Source organism: Phoenix dactylifera, chromosome 16 (genome assembly GCF_051530095.1).
Source record: "Phoenix dactylifera cultivar Ajwa chromosome 16, Ajwa_hap1_PhDact_Kaust_v1.1, whole genome shotgun sequence".
NCBI classification, from domain to species: domain Eukaryota; kingdom Viridiplantae; phylum Streptophyta; class Magnoliopsida; order Arecales; family Arecaceae; genus Phoenix; species Phoenix dactylifera.
Genome location: NC_143205.1, coordinates 7,260,244 through 7,283,939, shown reverse-complemented (window position 1 = coordinate 7,283,939; position 23,696 = coordinate 7,260,244). Strand labels below are relative to the sequence as shown.

The 23,696-nt window shown below is 44.5% G+C and overlaps 2 protein-coding genes across 5 annotated transcripts in view; both read left to right on the top strand.

Moving 5' to 3' along the window:
• The first annotated feature begins 548 nt into the window (after positions 1-548).
• On the top strand, positions 549-1,424 carry LOC148699721 (uncharacterized). The gene has a single exon (XM_088712892.2). It carries the CDS (start codon positions 549-551, stop codon positions 1,422-1,424), a length of 876 nt encoding a protein of 291 aa, XP_088569018.2.
• A 12,360-nt stretch (positions 1,425-13,784) lies between these two features.
• Positions 13,785-23,696, top strand: part of LOC103720178 (serine/arginine-rich splicing factor SR34A-like) — a 47,211-nt gene continuing 37,299 nt past the window's right edge. For 2 of the 4 annotated variants that reach the window (XM_039118816.3, XM_008809771.6), the window contains exons 1-3: positions 13,842-14,053; positions 17,661-17,894; positions 18,043-18,153. In XM_039118816.3, coding sequence (XP_038974744.2) covers positions 17,856-17,894; positions 18,043-18,153 — 150 coding nt within the window. In that variant the 5' untranslated portion in view covers positions 13,842-14,053; positions 17,661-17,855. Of the gene's footprint in view, positions 14,054-17,660; positions 17,895-18,042; positions 18,154-23,696 lie in introns of all 4 variants that reach the window. The other 2 variants (XM_008809772.6, XM_008809773.5) reach the window with 2 other exon arrangements.

Genomic DNA, 23,696 nt, shown 5'->3' with positions numbered 1-23,696 from the left:
GGTCGGCCGAGCGATGCCTCCCATTCTTCAAAATTCTCAAGCGACCGAAAGACTTCTTATGGTCCGAGAAATGCCAGCAAACTTTTGAAGAGCTTAGGCACCTCCTTGCTTCTTCGCCGCTACTTACCAAACCCCAGCACGGTGAGCGCCTCTATTTGTACCTGGCCATCTCCCCAGTTGCGGTAAGCTCGGTCCTGGTCCGAGAAGAGAACAAACTCCAAATACCAGTGTACTACGCCAGCCGGGTCCTGAGGGATGCTGAGACAAGATATTCCAAACTGGAGAAAATAAATTTTTCCCTGGTCACCTCAGCTCGGAGGCTCCGACCTTACTTCCAGGCCCACACTGTGGCCATATTGACCGACCAGCCTATGAAGCAGATCCTACAGCGGTCGGATCGTGCCGGGAGGATCGCAAAGTGGGCAGTCGAGCTCGGAGAGTTCGACCTCGAATACCGACCGAGGCCGGCAATCAAAGCCTAGGCGCTCGCTGACTTCATTGTGGAGTGCACCTTGCCGGATAATTCTGAGCTCGCACCCGCGCCAGCGATGGAAACCCCGAGGCAACCATGGACTCTACATGTGGATGACTCCTCGACCTCGGGGGGTAGCGGGGCAGGCCTCATTCTCACCAACCCGGACGGGGTAGTCGCAGAGCAGGCTTTACGCCTCAAATTTTTTACCTCGAACAACGTGGCAGAATACGAGGCGCTCGTTGCCGGGCTCAAACTGGCGAAGGAGTTGAATGTAGAAGACCTAAAGGTCTTCAGTGACTCCCAATTGGTCGTGAGCCAGATCTTGAGAGACTTCGAAGCCAAAGAATCGACGATGCAAAAATATCTCCAGAAGATGCGGGACCTCACCTCTACTATGAGCTCCTTCAACATCCAGCATATTCCCATGATGGAGAATCTGAGAGCGGACGAACTATCGAAGCTAGCGACCTCTCGTATGAGCGAGCTTCCTAAGGCAACAATGCTCGAATATCTCCAAACGCCCAGCATGGAAGAGCCTGAGCCGACCCTCTTCATCGATACTGAGCCGAGCTGGATGGATGAGCTCGTCAGCTATCTGCAAAATGAAGCCCTCCCCAGTAATGAGCCTGAAGCTCGCCGAATTAGGCGTCTAGCCTTACGATACATATTATATGAAGGCAAGCTCTACCAGAACTTCATCACCTCTCCTCTCCTCAGATGCCTCCGCCCGTCAAAGGCGGACTACGCCATGCAAGAGTTTCATGAAGGAATATGCAGGAACCATCTTAGAGGCCGGGCATTGGCCCACAAAATCCTGCGCCAGGGATACTATTGGCCCACGCTTCAAAAGGATGCAACGGACTTCGTCCGAAGGTGCGATCAATGCCAGCAGAATGCCAACATCCAACACCGGCCTTCGGCCCCGCTGACCTCGATCGGTGCTCCCTAGCCATTCGCCTAGTGGGGGATCAATATCCTAGGACCATTTTTCCTGGCTACCGGACAGAGAAAATTTTTGGTCGTCTCCATCGATTACTTCACCAAATGGGTCGAAGCCGAACCAGTGGCCCGGATCACCGAGCAGAAGATGCGTGACTTTGTTTGGAAGTCAGTAATTTGGAGATTCGGACTCCCCCGCATCCTTATATCTGACAACGGCCGTCAGTTCGATAACGTTTGTTTTAGAGAATTCTGCTTCGAGCTCGATATCGATCACCGCTTCACCTCGGTCGCCCATCCACAGACAAATGGAGAAATCGAGGTGACGAATCACACCATCCTCCAGGGACTTAAGACCAGACTCGACCGATCCAAGGGGCAATGGGTCGAAGACCTCTACAATGTCCTCTGGGCTTATAGAACCACCTTCCGACTCCCTACCGGTGAGACCCCCTTCAATCTGGCATATGGAACAGAAGCTGTTATCCCCCTGGAAGTTGGACTCCCCTCTCCAAGAGTGGAACATTATGATGCGGCCTCCAACTCCTCCCAACTCAGGGGCAACCTGGACCTTGTCGAGGAGACAAGGGAAGCCGCCCGAGTTCGCATGGTGAGATATCAACAAAAAACGGCACAATACTACAACTCCAGAGTAAAAGCCAAACTTTTCAAGGCAGGTGATCTCGTCCTCAGGAGAGCGGAAGCTTCCCAGCCAACCGAGCAGGAAAAGCTAGCCCTTAATTGGGAATGACCCTACCGGGTCGCGCGAGTCTAGCGGCCCGGAGCATACAAGCTGAAGTCTCTCGAGGGGACCCTCATCCCACGAAGCTGGAACTCTGAAAACCTCCGGATGTACTACCAGTAAAACCCTAAGGGGTCCTCGACAATTGGGAACATGATTCTCGCCTTCTCTTCATGTTAGTTTATTTACAACTTTTTCTTGACTATTTCGTGCTCCTCTTGACATCGGGACCTTTGTGATCCTCAGAAAACCCGACCAAGCTCGGATGCCCGACTAAGTTCGGATGCCCGATCAAGTTCGGATGCCCCAATCAAGCCTGGAACACCCCACCGCGACGACATCGAGCTCGGTCTCGATCTCCCTCAAAAACCTCGACTAAGGTCGGGATGCCCCGATAAGTCGACAGCGAGCCCAGGCTTCCTCGATCTCGGAAAGACGGGATAGTACCTTCGTGGCCCTCCGTGGCGCTCGACACCAACAACGGGATAATACCTTCGCGGCCCCCCATAGTGCCTCCTCGATTAAGGTCGGGATGCCCCGAAAAGTCGACAGTGAGCCCAGGCTCCCTCGACCTCGGGAAGACGAGGTAGTACCTTGGCGGCCCTCCGTGGCCCTCGACATCAACAACAGGGTAGTACCTTCGCGCCCCCCCGTAGCGCCTCCTCGACCAAGGTCGGGATGCCCCGATAAGTCGACATCGAGCCCAGGCTCCCTCGACTCGAAAAGACGGGATAGTACCTTTGCGGCCCTCCGTGCGCTCGACATCAACAACGGGGTAGTACCTTCGCGTCTGTTATGATCCCACATATGCCATAAAAATTCGAAATAATTTTCAAATTGCAGCGGAAAAACTATGCGGGATCCGTTCATCGCATGAACGTATTTTAAACCATTCGTTTGTAGATAGATTAGAATTAAATTACTTTAAAGTATTTTTAAATCATTAAGAAGATTAGATCTTCACCTTGTGCGGGTAGATGGTCTCCGCAAATCTGATTCATGTGGATTTGTATAAGGTTCGATGGAAGCGGCACATGCGTCCGGCCTCTACGGGTATCCATACGAGGTAATGATTCGATCGAAGCCTACGTATCTCCCCAGGGTGCTAGCTCCCTTGCAAAGATGGCTTTTGATGGCTGAAGTCCTTCCTTTCAATCAACTCTTGAATGCCTAGGGAGGTGGAGGAAGAAGGACGGATCAAAGGGAACAAGAATAAAACACTTTCAGCCTTTTCCCTTTTCTTTTGTTGGAACCAAGAATGAAGAAGGAGGAGAGCCACCAAGGATTCTTCTTCCTCTTCTCTTGCTTGCGGATGAAAGGAGGAGGAAGGGGATGTCTTTGCTGCCGTGAACACCAAAAGAAGGATAAGAGGAGGGGCCGAACCCCTCCTCCTTTTATTTCTCCATGAGATAAGGATGAGCTCCTAATTTTTAGGAGCACACCCTTATCTCCCCAATTCGGCAGCAAGGAGGGGCTTACGCCCCTCCTTTTTCTTCATCGCAATTCCCAAGGGGAGGGGCGTGGGCCCCTCCCTCAAGTCCAATTATATCTCCCATTTAATCAAATTAAAAGGTGATTTAATTTGGGTCCATTGTATGAGTCTAATCCTAGTCAAAATAGAATTTTTATGAACCCATTTCAATTTCCTCCAAATCCTAATCTAATTAGGATTTAATTGAACCATGACTCTATTGAACTCTTCAATCCTAATCCAATTAGGAGTCATAAAATTAATTAGATTAAATTTAAAATTAATTAGGACTTAAAATAATCCTAATCTAATTAGGACTTATTAAATTTCAGCCCTAAGACAATTAGGACTTTAGAAATCCTATTCCAAATAGGATTCTAATTTAATTTAAAATCCTAATCCAATTAGGACTCCAAGGATCCTACTCCAAGTAGGACTCATGATCAAGTCCAATTAATTAAATTTAATTAATTAAATTAAATTGCAATCTGATTGCAATTGTTCCTTCTTCCAACTATTAACTCTTAGCGGGTTATCCATTTATCAATCTAATTGATTATTTGTGATTCCTAATCACATTCAATCATCGGATCGGTCATTAACTCTAATGTGTGTGACCCCATAGGTTCCATTCTGACTGGTAGTGAGATATATTGCGATCTCTATCACAATATCATTGAAAACTCCTTTCAATGGGTTGAAACAATTTCAACTCAACTTATCAGGGTTTATCGACCATCAAGATGATCCCTGTGAGTCTCACCATCCACCAGTGACACCTAGCATTATATAGTGGCCACCCAGCAGAATAGAATGATGAACCTCTAGGTGCAGTTATCGTATGATACAGTCCTTCTATGGTGGATCCCTACAGACCGGAGGTCATGGATAACTCGTCAAACCTCGTCGTCTGTCATATGTATAGATTTATTTGACTTGAGTTCGATAGTGGAAAACTCTTTCTTCACTGTATATTACTGCCCTAGCCAAGGTCTTAGAACTCAGTCTAATAAATCACATAGGATCACTCCTCATCTATCAAGGTCGATAGATTCCATGTAGGTGTGTACCCTACTCCTACAGTAAACTTACTGCAGCCAATCTACACTACAAGGACCCATATGACTAGAGACCATGTGTATGTGCAGTCAAACTACAATAATCTCACTGTGAGCAGCCGAAGCACCGCAGGTCAAAGGACCAGTCATACTACTGCAACATCAAGCAAGTCACTGACGAGTGGATAGACATCCAAGTGACTTCTTGTCTTGGTCATGCTCAGTACCCTTGTTCTCTAACAAGCACCTGCACTATCACTTCAGTGTTCCCACACTGTGGACTCGAGTCTCGTCCATCCATAAGGAAACGATCTGTGCACTGATCGGATCGATCACCATCCTCGTGATGGTCCATTGATCAGGAGCATTTTAAAAATTAATCATCAATGATACATGACTCAAATTCTCAACTCTTGAGAATATGTATCATCATCTTATTAATTCCTTGGACGATTCATAGACACATAAACAATATGAATGAAAAGATGCCCATTTATTATTCAATAATAATAAAGTCAAGTACAAATTTATATCCCAGAATTAATAATGTGTCAGCCAGATTGGCTTCTAGGGCATACATCTAACACTTCGCGGCCCTCTGTAGCGCCTCCTCGACCAAGGTCGGGATGCCCCGATAAGTCGACAACGAGCCCAAGCCTCCTCGACCTCGGAAAGACGGGGTAGTACCTTCACGGCCCTCCATGGCGCTCGACATCAACAACGGGGTAGTACCTTTGCGGCCTCCCGTTGCGCCTCCTCGATCAAGGTCGGGATGCCTCGATAAGTCGACAGCGAGCCCAGGCTCCCTCGACCTCGGAAAGACGGGGTAGTACCTTCACGGTCCTCCGTGGCACTTGACATCAACAATGGGATAGTACCTTCGCAGCCCCCCATAGCGCCTCCTCGACCAAGGTCGGGATGCTCCGAAAAGTTGACAGCGAGCCCAGGCTCCCTCGACCCCAAAAAATGGGTAGGACCTTCGTGGCCCTTCGTGGCACTTAACGACGACAACGGAACAACACCTACGCAAATCCCCAACAACGGCAACATCTCCTAATGTGCCGGTGTCCCTGAAGCGGATCCTAGGCCGAAGAACGCCTCCGAAAGCTGGCCGAGGAACGAAGTGGCTTGCTTCAACATAGGGCACCCGACCCCAATGGTGCGAAAGGTACATCCCGCTTAGCACATGCTCCATTACATCTATTTACTTATATCACTAATAAGATCCCGAGCAAGCTCGGGACTTCCCCTGACCAAGGTCGGGATGCTCTTCTGAGTCGACCATAGGCCGAAATCCCATCGACTCCGTGCATGCTCTCCTCATTTGTGATCTCCATTTCAGCCCATACAGACCCCTCCGAATGAGGGCTCGGCCGAGCCCAAACATCGAAAAGTCAACGCCAGTCCACAGCGATGACCCCGACCTTTGGTACTATGGTCGAGCTCAGAAGTGCCGAGGCACTCACCATAGGTTTCGATTCTACTTGTCGGAACCTCGACTAGGCCCGAGGCCAACAGCCGTGAAGGCTCCAACGGCAACTCGATTTTGGTCTACGGTCTCCTCGGAGACCGACCCCAAAACTTTTTCTAAACCTGCGTCCGAAAAGCTGAGCTCAAAAACTTGGCCAAATATTTTGGAAGATAAATCTGAAGGCCTAACAAAACCCCTTCGGGGTCCGAGGCCCGAGCTTAGTGCCTTAGAAATTTAGGAGCCAGGCTCAAGGGCCTGGCGAGATTCAAATCCGAGCTTGAAGACTTGGTGAATTTTCCTAAAGTCTGAGCTTGGAGCCTTCCCTAGCGAATGCGATCGAAACATAAATCTACGGAATCCAAGTCTACGAACTTAGCCGAGTCCGAAGACTTAGAGAAATTCATTGAAGAGAATTTGACTTAGCTAACATGGTTGAAACTCAAGTCCGCGGGACTTAAGTCTACAAACCTGGCCGAGCTCAAAGACTTAGTGAATTTTCCTGAGATCTGGGCCCGGTGCCTAAATGCCATCCTTATCGGACCTAAGCTTAATAACTTAGCAAACACAATCCGAACCTAAGTCTATGAGCTTAGCCGAGCTCGAACACTTAGAGGAACTCACTGGAAAGGACTCAGCTCAAACGATTAAAGCAAAAGCTTACCTATTACGCAAAGAAAAGAAAGGTAAACATGAATTTACAAAGGAAGTTCTTTCATTAACAAAAGCCCGAAGGCTGAAGTACAAAATTAAGGACCGGCCGTACGATAAGTTTGGAGGCCGACCTTGCTTACAACAAAAGAAGAACAAAAGGAAAAAACAAAAAAAGATAACAAGTCTCAGGAGGCGGCGACTTCATCGGTGCCGGGGTCGTCCACGACGATCACTTGGAGGTCCTCGGCGAGACTCGGCTCGGAACCTTCCGCAACAGGCTCGGCCAAAGCTCCACCAACAGTCTCGGGAACTCCCCCGGCAACCTCCCCAGCGGGAGCCACTAGAGCCGATTGATCGGCCTCGGCGGCCTCGGTCTCGGCGACCTGTCCCCCGACCTCGGTCTCGGTGATTTCTCCCTCAACCTCGGTCTCGGCGGCCTCCCCCTCGTCCTCAAGTGCCGAGGGCAGGTCGAACTCACTCTCCGCGCCAAACCCCGATCTTGGACGGATTCCCGAAAGGTCGGGTTGGGGGCAGTATCGCGCCATCTACCTCCGAAAATTTTCAAAACTCCGGAGGAATCCGTCCACGGTCTCCTCCTCCAGCATGTCGCGGAACTCTTCCGACTCCTTGAAGAGCTTCACGGCATTCTCAGCTCGCTCGAGTGCCTTCTTCTCTCGGGCCTCAAGCTGCTCGACCTTCAGGCGGAGAACTCCGCCCTCGTACTTGTAGCCGGCGGCTTCAGAACGAGCCTCAGCAAGGCGCGCCTCGGAGGCGCACAGCTTTGATCTTGCCAGAGCATGCGCGGCCCTCTCTTCTTCGAGCTCGTCGACGATCGCTCGCCGCCCGACCTTAGTGGCCTCCCTCTGTGCAATGGCTTCCGCCAACGCGGCCTCCGACTCTGCAAGCCTCTTCTTGGCCGACTCCAGTTGTCTGTGAAATCACCGAGACTCATTCTGGCATTCCAAGGCGATGAATACCAGAGTGTCGATTTCGTGAATATGCTGCAGGAAAAACAACGATAAGTGAAAACGAAGAGAATACCGATGACTAAAGACAAAATGAGAAGGCGGCTTACCCGAACAATATTGCGGTACGTCTGGTCGACAACTTCTTCGAGCCCAAGGGCTCTGAACTCGGCCTGGTCGGCCGGGAGCATCGCGCGCATAACACTGCGCGCGCGACGTCACCGTCCCGGAAGGCCGAGCTGCCCTCGTGGCGAAGACTCTGGGTCGGCCGACTCCCCCCCAGAACATCCTCCGCCCCCCGAAGAACTCGGCCCGCCCGAGCTCGTAGCGACGGGGCGGGACGTGCTCGAGACCCCGGGGCCCCTGCTCGGCTCGGCCCCCGAGCGCCGCAGATGGACAGTCGGCTTGCTCGTTGGGAGATGGGGGTGGGATGTGTTGAAGGCGCCGAGTCCGACGCCCCCCCAGAACCCGAGCTCGTATGCTCGGTGACTGGGTCCCTCTCCCGGGCAGACCCCAACGTCCCGGCCCCAAAGCCCCTTGCCTCGGCGGGGGCGGAAGTAGCAGCCGGCCTGGTCTTCTTTCGAGGCTCGGGAAGAGCCCCACCGGCCTCGGCAGCCCTCCTCTTCAGATGGGAGAAGAGAGATGTGTTGCTGATCGGCATGTGGAGAATATCTGAAACAAAGAAAAGAAGAAAAACTCTAAGTAAGGAAAGAAGGAAACAAATAAGACAGAAAACAAAGCAATACGACTGCTCTTACCCTCGGGGCGCGCCGAGCTCAGGCCGATGTTCACCAAAGCCTCCTCTCTTAGGAGGCCGGTCAGGTTGATGTCCTTCCCGAGACTCCGCAGAGCGTCGAGAACCCTCTGCTCGTCCGCCGTGAGCTCGGAGAGCCTGTTGAGGGCCTTCAGCTGGGGATGCCCCCACCTCGGATCGAATCCGCACAGCAACTCGGACGCAAGAAAGAAAAATCTCCCCTTCCACTCATGGATAGAGGAAGGGGCACCTCGGAAAAGTGACATACCACCCCGAAAGGCGAAGTATAGCCACTCTCCGTCTGCCGGGTTCGTCTTCAATAAGAAACACCGGCGGAAGATGCTCACCGAAGTCGGGATCCCATGCGCAAGGCAAAGGGACAAAAACTCGACAAAGGTCCTCTACGAGTTCAGAGCGAGCTGTGCTGGGACGAGTTGGTACTCCACCAGCAAGTCGTTCACGAACTCATGAAGAGGGAACCGCAGGCCGGCCCAGAGTGTCTCGACATGCACTCCGATGCGACCTGGAGGTGGTCGCGTCACCCTGTCCTCCGGCCCCACAGTTTCGAGGTGAAACCCGGGCCAAAAAAAGAATCGGGTGCGGACCAGCTCCAGTTCCTCCCCCGACAGACTCGACCCGACCTCACTTGGACAAAACCTATTTTAGAAGGAATAAAAATGAAAGAAGAAGAAAGAAAACCCCCTAACTAATGTGGGGAGGTGACCTACGAGGGGGATCGCTGGAAATTGCCCTAGGGCACCGCCGGGGAGGCTCTGTCATGACTGGAAAAGGAGAACAGGAGAATGGAAGCGGCGAAAAAGAGGGAAGCAGCCAAGCGAGACCTTTTTAGGGCCAGATTGAGGGGTTTATATAGACCCTCCCGACGGCCCAGATCGGCAGGGCTGGATCCCGCCTTCCGTCTAGATTGCGCCACGTGTCGGCCCCGAAAGCTGAAGCAGCGCATTCATTCCGGACTGGCGCCTCGAATACGGAATCGAGGCGGTGTCCCGTCGGATCCCGGAGCCCCATCATGAGCCCACTACACGAGGCAACCTCGAAGGACGAAAGGGTGTTGCCCCCTCTCCTCTCATTAAAAACGCCTCCAAAGCGCGCGGAGCGCCGGCATAATTTAAATCTCCCTGGCCCCCACCACTGCAATGAAAGCCACTACTTCCCACGTCCGAGCTCGCGAGCAACTCGAACTCGAAAGTCGGAGGGTAGTGTTGGGAGAAATACAAGTCCCCCCAAAGCACGTGAGTATGTCACCAGCACGTGATCAGGGACGCCCGACCTCAAACATCCGACCTGACGCCCGACCTCAAACGCCCGACCTGGCGCCCGACCAGGCACCCGACCTGAGAGCTTCCGACCTCGGAAGCCTGACCTCACCATCCACCTGCCACGGTCACATCTTTCTGCAGCTCGACCAGAGACCATCCCCTGCCACTGCCGCTAACAATTAATGAGCATGGACTCTGCAGACCTCCAGCTTACTCAACAATTAATGCGCATGGACTCTGCAGAGCCCCGGCTTACTCAACAATTAATACGCATGGCTCCTGCTATCTACGGATCTCAAGCCCTCCACGGCAAATCCGCTCGGTTGCATCTGATCAGCCATGACAGCTCCTTGGCCCCGGCCTAATCTCCTATGGCAAGGCATTAATTCACACAATCCTGCATTAATTCATACGACATGCTCAATCATACGATAACTCCGCCCCGTCATATCACAGGTAATCCAATACCCCTCTATAAAAGGGGAACCCTCCCACCTTAGAGGGGGCTGGACGCTGAAACCCTGGATATACATTTTTTCCCTATACTTTTGCCCCCCTCTGACTTAGGCATCGGATGGCCGGCGCCGGAAACTCCGGCCACCAGCTTTTTTGCAGGCCCTACGGATGACGCCGCCCGCCGACGGATCGCCGCCCGCCAGTTCTCGCTGGAGCTCCACCCTCTCAACCGACGGCCGCCCCCGGGTCAAATTTCCAGCAACAGAAAGTGATATTTTTAATAAAAGAAATCAATAGGATTTATCTAGCATTCTTCTAGGGTGGCTAAATAAAAGTGCACAATCCATCAAAAAAATTATAGCAAAACTGTACTCTAGTTGCATGATTAAGTGTAGGATTTTCTTTGTCAATAATCCATTTGTCATTCGCTAGTGTGCTAAGATGAACGTGCATTCATCGCGGTGCGCCATCTATCTTGGATGCATCAACAAATGATAGATGTATGTTAGTTGGCAGCTAGGCATGTCACATTGAAAACTAATTATAAATTTATCTTCTCCTATACTTGGGTGCATCAACAAATGATAGATGTATGTTAGTTAGTAGCTAGGCATGTCACATTGAAAACTAATTGTAAATTTATCTTCTCCTGCGAATGTGCTTTTCGCTAAAGTAATTTAAAAAAATGTCACAATCACTAAAGTCAGAATAATCTTGTTGTTTGATTAATTTGTTTATTGTCTCATGTTGATGCCTTCTAAATTCGATGCCCCTTCCCAACAATGCGTAACCTTTCTTGCTCCATCATCTTTTGGAATTGAAGGTCCAAACTAGAGAAGTTTCTTACCATCTTGCTTAGACACTCCTACGGCCTTGCAATAGTGTTGCAAGCAACTCTATTATGAACCAATACAAACTCTATTATTGCAAAGCAAAAACTTTGTGAGAGCCTTGCAAGAGTTGCAACATTCTTGCAAAGCTCTCCAAAGTTGATACATTGCTATAGAAGAATTCATACTAACCGGCAACATTGTTTGCAATATTACAAAAGATTGTAAGAGCATTATCACAGAGTTTGAGGATTGCAATAGTGGAGATCATACATGTAACAAATTTGTTCACATAATTCATGCAAAACTATGAGAGTGTTCTCACAAAATTTGTACATTGCAATAGTAGAGCCCGCGCAATTATAATATGGATGATTTTTTCAATCATTCTTATGAGGTTGTTAGAGATTTTTCTTAAAGTTCATGCATCGCAATAAAGGTGTTCATTTGAGGTTGTTAGAGCTTTTTCACTAGTGAAGTCCATGCATTATAATAGTGAAATTTGTTTGCGACAATATAAAAGAATGTAAGATAGTTGATGCAGGACAACTGCAGGGAGGAAAGGGAAGAAGGAGGAAAAAGAGAAGAGGAGGAGGAGAAAGAAGAATCAGACTTCTCACCTGGCTCTGGCCATGGCTTCACACCAAGATTTCAGAGAAAATGAGGCTATTTTCATTCAATCATTCAATAACCCTAAACAAGTGCATGGACCCATATCTATAAGGTCAAGAAATAACAAAAAGACTCCTACAAATAAAATAATCCCATAAAGACCCTAAAATGACAATATGCAAACAAACCCAATCAACATAAAATAAAACAAAATAAAATAACATAAAGTCAATTCAGCCACAACGAAAGTGGCTGGACCATCCTCCTGCAACGACCGTGGCCCTGTGTAACAGACGGTCCGGTACTGGTGTCCACACCAATAGTTCTCAAACAGATCAAGCACTGCAATAGCGTGATTCATGTAAATTTGTAACAAAGATGACAACAATATTCTTGCAAGCATCTTTAGATGTTCATGCATTGTAATAACATAGGTCGTGTCTATTTATAATAAAGTTATTTATAACATTATTCTAGGTTGTTAGGGAGTTCTCACAGTGCTCACCACAATATTGGTGTCCATGCATGTTTGGAATAGAGTTGTTTGCAAGGCTCTCACAAAATTGATGCATTGTAATAGGAAAGTTTGTTCAGGTTTGAAATAAACTTGCTTGCGACGTTTATGCAAGGATGTAATAGTGTTCTCACCGAGTTCGATCATTGCAATAGTGGATATTACACATGTTTGTAGTAGAGTTATTTTCAATATCCTTGAAACACTGTAAGAGTGCTCTCGCAAATTTCTACAATGCTAGGTGGAGGTTTGAATCAAAATTGTTTGTAGCATTTGAGAAAGGTCATAGGAGAGTTCTCTCAATGTTAATGTCTTGCAATAATAGTGTCATTTAGGATTGTAATAGAGTTGTTTGCAATATTGTTGAGAGGCTGTAAGAATCCTTACAAAGTTTGTGCATTGTAATTGTCTAGTTCATGCAAGTTTATAATAGAGTTGCTTGGCTCCCACAAAATTCATGCATTGTAATAGTGGTACTCATTTTGGTTCGTAATAGTTTTGTTTACAACAATGTAGCAAAGTGTGAGAGAGTTTTTCACAAAATTCATGCAAGTTTGTAATGGATTTTTTTTTTTTTTTGCAAGATTCTCACAAAATTCGGGCATTGAAATTGCAGAGTTCGTCCATTTTATTGCAGGGTTGTTTTCAACTTTCTTGAAAGATTGCTAGAAAGTACTTACATAGTTCATTCATTGCAATGGCGGTGTACATGCAGCTTTATAACAGAGTTGTTGTTGCCTAGCTATGCAGCCTAAGAGGCGGAGGGTAAATTCGGTTTCTCGAAAATTTAAATATAATGCAACTGAATAAAAACTTGATAGGTGAACATTAATAGCAATTAACTAATAAGTGAGTATGCAGAAAATCAATGCAGACAAATTAAGCAACACAAATATACAAAATTTATAGTGGTTTGGTGCTAACCCTGCATCTACGTCGACTCTTTAAGACACTCGTCTTGAAAATTTCCACTATAATCTTTTCAAAATTATAGCCCGATTGTTTTACTCAGGTTCACAATCAACCAAGTTAATTTTCATCGCTAATTAATTAAAACCAACAACGAGCCTATCCCCATTCTCCAGGCTCAATACAATCCAATTTACGGTTTGGATGGACCTTTCTCCAAGTTTCAGTCTCTAAAACTTGTCACAATAGAATATAAAAAGTAATATGTAACCTCAATAAAGTATAGCTCTTGAACAAATAAATACAAAGAAATAAATGGAGCTTGACTTGGTTAGTTTTGATTGATCTTGAATGCACTTTACCAACTCTCAGTCTGATGCTGATGGTACGCTCGTATGCACCAACTCTTGCCATCTGGCTTATCATCGCTCTTTTCAACCATATCTAGATGGAACTTCGCTAGCGAGCCTCACTTGAGATAAGATGGAAAAAGAGACAATAAATATAAAACTAAAAAAATATATATTTTTTATCGGATTTTATATTTTATTTTTTAAATAAGAAGAAAATGTGATACCAAACGTGCCGTTAATTAAGGCCATTGGGCCTCGCTTGGTCGCTTTGTTTAAATGGGCGCTCGCCTACGTCATCCTAAGTGGAGTCGCGCCGAGCGAAATTGGATGGCAAGTCAGGTCGAGTGACTCGGGCAAAACCAGAGCAGGGAGGAGCACGCGCACACAGGGAGAGGGGGAGGAAAAGCAGCCCCTTTGCTATCATCCAACCTAGGGCAGAAGGGAGCATTCTCCATCGCTTACGTCTCGCTCCCGCTCTCCAACCTCTTCGTTTCGATCTTGGTGGACGGCCGCTGGCCGGCGAGGCTTGCAAGGATCGGGGTCGACAACTCTACTGATCAACGGTTGATTGAGGTAATTCCTCCCTCCCTTCCTCTCTCTACTCTCTCTCCCCCCTCCCTATCCGTACTTTTTGCTTTCCTTTAGATCTTGTTGCAATTCCTCTGAGAAATAGGATCGTTCCAAGCCTCCAAAAGAGGACGGTACTTTTACTTCTTGTTTCCCTTCCCCCTCTGTCTATGAAAGATCTTTGAATTTTCTTCCATAGCCTATATTTGTTGTTCCGAAACATAGCTTGTTCTATTCAAATCTTAGGATGCAAAAAATTGCTTATGTGCTTTGCATATTCTCAATTTTTGTAATTTTTTTTCCTTGTTCAGAATAGTTGTTACAAGTATTTTGCTATGTTTTACATTCTGAACCTTTTGAACTATCGTTGTCTGTCCTCGATTATAGCAATTAATATTTTTATTATGGTCGTGAGAGCTCAGAATGCTCCGACAAACACTGTGAAAGCACTGCGAGAGTTTATGCTTCTTTTTTTAATTAAAAAACTTCAAGATTATCTCTTGGGTTTGAAATCCTCTGATTTTTTACTCTTGATTTTGTTGTTTATGCTGTAGAAATAAGTAACTTTGGTTTGCTGTCTTTTAATATGTCTTTGATTGTAGTGACATACGAGTGTCACAATTGTTGTCATACTAGTGACACAATCTTGTTAACAATAATCTGTAGTGGTTGGATAGTTGCATTTTACAATTATAGATCAAAAGATAAAATTGTAATTATATCATAAGTCTAAATCATGCATTAATTGTTACCGATGTATCTTCATGTCATGTGACATGGATAGTTTTTTGAGAAAGATGCAAGTTTTAATCAATAACTGATAATATTAAGATATAAGTTGTTTGATAAATGATGTAAACATTCTGTAGCCTGGGCGGCTACCAAATCACCTGGGCTGTCACCTAGGTTATAGGAGGGTCCATCTCCTAGGGTCAAGTGAGTATTTTGACAACTATGACATTTGCAGACATATCTATATAATATGGACATGTCCATGTGTCTGATTTTTTGAAAGATCATATGTCTGACTTCTGGGACACTTGGACCCTTACATCTGTATCAGTTGTCTAGGTAATACGATATTCAAGTTATTTGTCACTTTGTTCTGTTCCACTGATTTTTACTTAGAGGTAAGGGTGAATTGCTGAAGAGACAAACTTTAGTTAGCATGATCAGGTTGGGTTTCATTTGCTGACTGATAAACCAAAGTGCTTTCATGATTAATCTAGATGATAAATTCCTGTTGCAAAAGATACTTTCCAAGTGCTGCATGGCATGATAAAAATGTATAGAATTCAAGGCCATAGGTAAATATCTTTTTTTTTTTTTTTGCCTTGTTGAGGTCTCATAAAAAAGACACTGATCATCCTTTTTCCACCAATCAAACATGAGTATCATCAGATTATACGATGAATAGCTTTTGAAATCAGAAAATGGAAGTCATCATTCCTTAGTTATGGATTATGTAACCTTTTAAAAATCATGATCAATCAAAGGGGTTCATTTATAACTTGAAGGGCTCATGATGGAACTAAATCCCCCTATAGACCTGATGAATCTTTGATAGAAAGAAGCCAATCCTTGGAAGCTTTGAATATGTCAAAGTGAAGATGGCATTCACCATCCCCGGCCTTGATCTTGTTTGGGTCTCCCTTTAGTCCTCTAATGGATATTGTGCAACTAAGCATCCTATTAATATATAAATGGTCTCAATACCGTTCATTAGGCACAATCACACCTCTCGGTAATGTGGGGAAGAGTTCGTGGGGTGTCGGGATAATCTCTTTGCAACAGATGTTATAGTTTCTTGATACAATCACATAGAGGTGATAATTTCACCAGAAAGGTTAGTATGAGCTGTAGTGTGGACAAATGTGTAAGTTTCTTGTTGTAGAGGACCATACTGATCTACCAGAAAGAAAAAAAAAAGACTGTACCAAGGTTTTGCTCTATGATTTCACTTCGTACACCTGTTATAGATTAGATAGGTTAGTTGACAACTAATATTTGGCTTATATCCTGTAGGGCTTTTCTTGCAGTTTTATTTAACAGAAAGGCAAGGAGGGCAGGTGTTAAATTGATCTATGTGTTTGTATTTGGAAAATGAGGGTCTAAATTTTTGTTGAATGTAAAAAATGTGAAATTCTTTTTATTTGTATTTACATTTGCAAACAAGGGTCCACTTAAAATCAGCAGCCAAGATTTAACAAGCAAGTACTTTTTTCATACCAGTTTAAGGCAACATCATAGAGTAGGCTGGCTAAAGCAAGGATATGCTATTGTACTGTTTTTTGACTGCTACACTTATGAGATCAAAGTGAAGTTATTTTACTGTGTGTGCCTTGTGTGCGTCCGCGCACATGCATTCGCGTTTGTGTTGCATATGCATATGCATGTATAGCAGTTGCATCAACAATTTGTTGGAAGTGTTGGAAAAGAAGATGATATGAAAAACCGGAAAGAATTTTGAGGAAGTCCTGGAAGAGCTTGCAATGTCTGAGAAATTATGCCTTAAATGGAATGATTCACAAAGACGGTTTAACAAAGCTAGGTCAGTCAGATGTTCTAGTGCTTCTGTTTTACAATAAGTTTGCATCTTTGGCAGTTCAGCATGTCACATTAAGTTAGGAAATACATTTAGACAGAGCTCTTTCAAGTCATGACTGTTATTTATTTCATTAGTCTACATCCTTGAATTTTTTTTTTCTTTTTTGGTATATTCATCTTTTTGTATCTTCCAGCGATTGTTGAGACCATGCATATGCTATTTTGGCTGTCCAGATGAGACTGCTTGCTCTGATGTATATCCAAAGCAAATAAGAGTGAACTATTATGTTGGATTGGGTTATGGTATAGGCGCTCTCCTTTATACATATATACTAGTCTATAAACATGTGTATTGCATGTTTAGTCTTGAAAAGTATAAATGTTACAAAAAGTATACTAATTATGTCTATAGAAATGAAAATAATTATAGATAAAGAAGAAGTTTACATATTAACAAATGAAGCTATTAGGAATTAATGGTTGATATTTAAGTGATTTATTTTATAGGAACTAAATGGAACAAGCATTTCACTCAAATTACAATAGATAAGCATTATTAAATGGATAGTGGTTTTTAAGAAATGGAAGGGGGGGTGGGGAGAGGAGCAGTTATGTTGACCATTGAGAGAGTCACCTAAGCCATATATGTATGTATTTATGTTTGTATGCGTGTGTGCCTGTATATATATGCACATATGTCTGACAATATGGCTATGGTTTCTTCTTTTTTAAATTTTTGATTATATCTCATAATGTCTTGACTATCTGAAATTTATATGAGGGTACAAATAGCAATGAGATCTGCAATATGGTTTCAATTAATTGTCAACCTTGTAGACATTCGAGAAAGGTAGCATTTGGATATTGTTTCTATCATCCCTCCAACTATTATGATTTCATTGTTCATCAACACAACTAGAGTTGAGGTAATCAAAGTTTTGTAGTTCACGCATATTCCAGGTCTTGTTTCTCTCAATGCTGTTGTGAAGAAATCTAAACAAGGTAAATCAATAGATCTTTTGTAAATTTTATGCATCTTGTAACACGCACACTTCCTTTATGCTAGATGAAAGATGCTGGAAATAGGAGCTTTGCAGCTGTCAGTAGGACTGTAGAGAGTGGGAGAAGTCAGTGGAGTAGTAGGAATTTTGGTAGAGGTTCTGGCATGTAAAGAGGAGCTCTACTCTGCACCTTGATAAAGTGGATGATTTTTTCAACTTATTTTTTCAATTATTTATAGCTGTGGAGCCTTTTGGTGGATATGAGCAATGGAGCTGGTGGAGCACCATTCTTGGTTTGGGTCACAGTTTTGACTTTTCTTCATTTTTTAGTCATCACGCAAGATCCATGCTGTTATGAACTGGCCACCGTTAGAATTGGATTGAAGATGAAATGTAGTTTTGTTAAGAGATCATGTTTTTAATGGTTTATCTTTTCTCCTTGTTCAGGCTCTACTATCTATTGAGTCAATAATGAGTGGTCATTTAAGTCGTACCATCTATGTTGGCAACCTTCCTATAGATACACGAGAATCAGAAATTGAAGATTTATTTTACAAGGTTTGTATTGGTCAAACTTTTCTCTAGTCTTTAAATTTTGCTTGTACTATGTTCTCATTTTAGTGATGCATCTCTCCAGATTTACTTTATATAAATTTTCGATCTTTCATTGGATGCAGCTTTGCTAGCTGTGTTATAATAACGGTATCTTTGTTGACTGCCTACATTTAAATACCACATTATGTGGTTATAACCACATGTATCTGTGTAGTATCCTCTATGGTTCTTATCTACTTTATTTATTTATTTGTCTGTGAAGAGTATCTGATGAGCAGACTAACAGATTTAAAAAAATGATAGATTTACAAGCCTATCATGCTGAGTTCTAAGGGATGATGAAACATCATTCTAATCAGGACACTGAATTGTTACAAAGATTAAATAGGATGATTTATTGAAACTTATAAACTTTGGTTATTAATAGTTTGATATAATGATTCATTAGTGTTTTAACATGTTGTGCATACTGCTGCATATGTGCCAGCATGCGTCCCTTGATTGTACCTCATTGCCTATGCACAGTTACTATATGCAGTCATATTGCAAATGGATTGAAAAGGCATTCCATGTAGCATTGTGCGGCCGCATATATTGCATGGTCAAGATTGTACAACTAATATGTGAGCTTGCTTAGCATTCTAAGGCCCGTATATATGGACCACTCTTATATATGCTTGAGCAGGGGAAGCTGATGGTTAGAATTGATAATGGTTTCAGCTTTTCAGGTAGGTTCTGTACAAGTATTAGTAATGTTAAAATATTAATTATTATATAATTGTTGGTATTAGGTATGGGTAATAAGCAATAAGTACTAACTGTCAGTCATTGTTATTATAGACATTATTGTTATCCATCTAAAAAATGGGTTTTAATAGTAGTTATTACATCCTCGAGACCACCCAATCTTTTCTTGCTGCTAAACTGTTCCAACCTCCTGTCTCCTAGCAGTTGTAACATTGGTGTATCTTATCAATTATATGCATCCAGAGTAACTGCTGTTAGCTCTCTTCTTTATCATCTATGTTACTAGATTCTTTGTTCTCATCTGCGTATTTGGTTGTTAATCTGTTTTCTTTTTCTTCCTCCTGCTAATTGAACCAAATACATAGCTGTGTGCACTATGTACATCTTTCTAGACTAAATGTTGGGTGTGCAATCTATCAGTTTGATGCCTATGGAGCATCATTCATGGGTCCCTGAGATGTTACTGCTTTTGAGCATCTACCCTCTTATGCTATTTTGTCTGCTGTTTCAATTATCTTTCCATGGATGGTAATCTTGTTTCCATCAATGGCATTTTGACTGACCTTTCTGTTTTCAAAATTTCCAGTTCTTGTATTTATACCAAAAGACCATGCTTTATCCAGCTAGTTACTCATAAACATGCTGATTCTCTACGTCTCCATGGATGCAATCCTGCTTCACTTTCTCTCCCTCAAGTTTTGCTATCCTGCTCATGAGGACAAGATCACCAAAGTGGATTTCTGTTACTGATGTATAACTGCACAGTCTGGAGGTATCTTATGGTAGCTTATTGTTGGAGCCTATTGCTGACTCTTTTTGTTCCCTAGCTTACACATTTGAAAAATCATTCCGTCTAAACTTGGAAAATTGCAAATATATCTTAAATAGGAATATGATGGTTCGGTGGGGTGGCATAATGCTTGATTAATAGTTTATGGCTTCATCAGAAAGTAAAATATGTACTATTAGACCTTTGATCTTGCCTTTTCTAGGATAACTACCATCCACAATTGTTCTTGTTGTTTGTGATCTTCTATGGTGGCCTTTTTGTTATATGCGAAGAATGCCTCTCTTCAGAGTGATCTTCATAATTCTTTGGTGTAGCCTTCCTGTAGTCTTCCCCTTCCAAATAACTTGTTTGTGTCTAGCAATTCTTGATACTAAACGGCCTCCTTGGTCTTATTCAAGAAAATGTAGTCCAGATGTCTTTACAGTCAGAGTGAACTAAGACTAGTGTAATCATGCTGCCTTTTGTTTTATTCTCCCCATTTTATCATATGGATGGATGACATGATTAATATAGAGATCACCCACATCATATTAAACTCGTTAGAAATATCATCAACATTAATTTGATATGCACGTTGGATTTTGTTGTTATTTCCTCAGACTTAAGCGGACCCATAATTTTGAAAATATCTGTTTTGTCAGCATAAGTAAATGATTGACATCATTTCATGCTCACTTTATAGATGCTTGGATCGCTTTTTCATAAAGCTTCATTTGAAGCTTTGGCTTGGCAAAGACAAGTTTTTGTTTTAACGTACACATTGCAGTTGCTTGTTGACAATGTGTACTGTTTCTCAATCTCTTGCCATGACATTGCCTAGAGTACATATGGCGATGCGGTTTGTAATTCTAGGATGAACTACTCAGATGCTTCTATTTGTAACCTCTGCTATCTATATTATAGGACCACAACAAACAGTCCCTTTGGTCTTATTTGGTACTTCAACTTTGAGCCCTTTTTGATGCATGCTAGCTTGATGTTTTACAGTTTGCTTCTCCTTGCCGTCTTCTGTATCTTTCTTGGGCTTTATCCTCTGTCTTGGAACATGAGGAAGAGAGCTGAGCCTCTGTCTTGGAACATGAGGAAGAGAGCTGAGATGAAGTATGATTCAGAGCAAGGTCTGCCATACCACCTGATATGAGGTATACTGCATTGTACCGGAAGAAAACCAGTACGAAACACATATTCAAGTCGGTACAAGTTTCGTACTGCCCGTATCGAGGTGTACCGACTTGTACCTAGGCATATCGAGGTATGTATTGGGGTGCATACCGGTCCGTACCGAGACGTATCAAGATGAAAATTGAGAAAATGGGTAAAAGAGCTATTTTGGCATAGAGGTGCACCGTACCGTACCAAACCAATAAGGACCGCTATGGTATCTGGTACTGAGATTACGGATCTTGATCTAGGGCTTACACTTACAAGAAATTTGTTTTGCTCCATTGCCTTGACAATGGTGTCTTTTTTGACACTCTTAGTCCTTGTCACTAAGACAACCAGAGTACTTTTTTGTTTTTCAGCAATTCAATATTTTGACTTTTTGAGTGTACCAAACTCTGCATGATTCTTTTTTTACTTTATGTAAACCTTGCTTGGAGTCTTTTTTTACTACTTATATCCTCTGTAAATTGTTATTAGATTCTCTTTCCTAGGCAAGCTTTTGATGTATGATTGATCGTGAATTTGAGGGATAGTTTATAGGTATGTATATGAAAATTGCTTGTTCTTACTTTTTTTAGTTCTTCTGTTGTTTTATTTACCACCTATATATAAAAAATTTATACATTTTATATATTGGATTGTTTCCAGAATTGAAAATTGTGCAAAACTTTTACCTTGTTTTCTTCTCCTTTCTTTGAATAACAATTACAAGTTAAATGGAATAGGCCCAATGGGGCAAAATCGAGAACTAACAAGAGGTGGTGGGTCACACAAAAACAGATGAATTCGATAAAAAATTCTGGATTAGTGAAGATTGCCGGCTTAAAATAGGCAAACCAACTTGCAAGAGTTCATTGAGAGCTCCTATGTGCTAGTGGTGAGGTGTAATCCTTAACTTAGAAAGAGCCTACCCAAGGTTGAAATTGAGTGTTTATTTGTCTTGTAATGGCTGGTATACATTATTTGATCATGAACCAACAGGAGTGATTTTAGGCAAGTCAAGCTTGTATCATGTTGTGTGGCTCTTACAAGACACACTAAGGTGCATTGACTCCGTAACACTCGGTACATTCTTTTTGTCTCATTTATAACCATGGTATGTCAGGGCGTACTGCCCTTGTATCAATAGTCGTACCATGGTCTGCTGTAGCACGTACCGTACCGGCATTGACCCCCACCAGTACGGTACAACCACATAAAATGGTTCGGGGCCGGAACCAAGTGGGGAAGAAGAAAGAAGAGAAAGAGGAGAAGAGGAAGAAAGAAGAGGAAATAAGCGGAGGAAAGAAGAAGAAGCAGAGGAAGAAGAGGAGAAGAAGAAGAGAAGAAGAAGAAAAGAAGAAGAAGATAGTTTGACGTACCTCGGGCTGACCCACTCCCGAGCACCCCGACGCGCATGTGGCCCTCTCAACGGTTCATTCCTTGCTCGTAGGAGAAGGGGGGAAAGAGAGGAGAAGAGAGGAGGAGAGAGGGGAAGAAAGGAGAGGAGAGAGAGTTCGAGAAGGAGGAAGAAGGGAAGGGAAAAGAAAAGAAAAAAATCTTTCCGCGCGCGGGCGCAAGCGGGGAATCGCTCGGGCCCGCGCGGGGCTGCGTGCGCGGGCACGAGCGGGGAATCGCTCGGGCCCGCGCGGGGCTGCGTGCGCGGGCACGAGCGGGGAATCGCTCGTGCCTGCGCGCGATTCCACGCGTAGGGAACCTCGGTCCAACGCAGTTCCCCGCGCTCGCACTGTTTTTCGGTGCCTGCGTGCGGTTTCTTGCGCAGGGTAGCGAGCCCACGCGGCACCGCTCACGAGCGTGAGCCCACGCGGCCCGCGTGGGCATTTATTGCCACTCTGTGGCTAAAACGCGGACGTGCGCACGCATCAGTCATTTTTTTTTTGTGGTTTCGGTTTGGCATCGGAGGCCACCGGTACGCCGGTTCGGTCGGCTCGACGGACACTGAGTAGTACCATATTGGCTTGCCACTACTCGTTGATACTTGAAACCCCTGGGGTCACCATCTAGCGGATGCCTTGTTGGGGTATTGAGAGGAGCAATTGTTGCGGCGTAGCATGGTCATGGCATGATATCGAGGGACGTAGGAAGCTTGATATTTGGCATTGGTGGCAGACTACCAAGTTTTGGGGATGCTTGAGGATTCCTTACAGATTTGAGGAGGGGTGTGGTGTTTTGGACATTTTTGACTCTCTCAGGCCCGTGGGACACATGCCGGCCATGTCATGATTGCAGGGCAAGTAGGTGCTGTGCTCGGAGGGTCTTGTGCGGAGGCATTTGGGGTAGTGCTGGTCGGACAAGTTGGCCACATTGTGCGAAGAGGATTTCCATGAGGTTGGGTCTTATGGAGTTGTCCGGGCTACCTTGTGCATTCTTGATCTCTATGATGGAGTGTAGAAGTGATAGGAGACTAGTTGAGGAATGATTTGACCTACCCCGATAGGCCAATCTTGTGAGCATTATAGGGTGTGATGTCTTGTGGGCATCCATGGGAGCCAATCAGCCATGGAGAATGAGTGTGGCTGAACGAATACCGGTCTGATATTGTGCCTTGGAGCTAGGCCAAGGATGAATGACGACTAAGAGGGTCGTGCTGAGGAGAGGATAGTGTGGTGCAAGGATTTGTCAACCAAATATATTTACCTGATGGACAGACTTGGATGCTCGTGCCATGGCAGTGCGCAATGTATGCGAGCATGGACAAAAAATGTTGGGCGGTATGGACTGGACCTTGAGGGTTGTGATAGTGCACAGGGATATGCGAATAGATCATGAATATTGTCGAGCAGTATGGCCATGGAAAGGGTAGGCACACTGAGGAGCAAGACCATGATTGTGGCCTGAGAGCTTG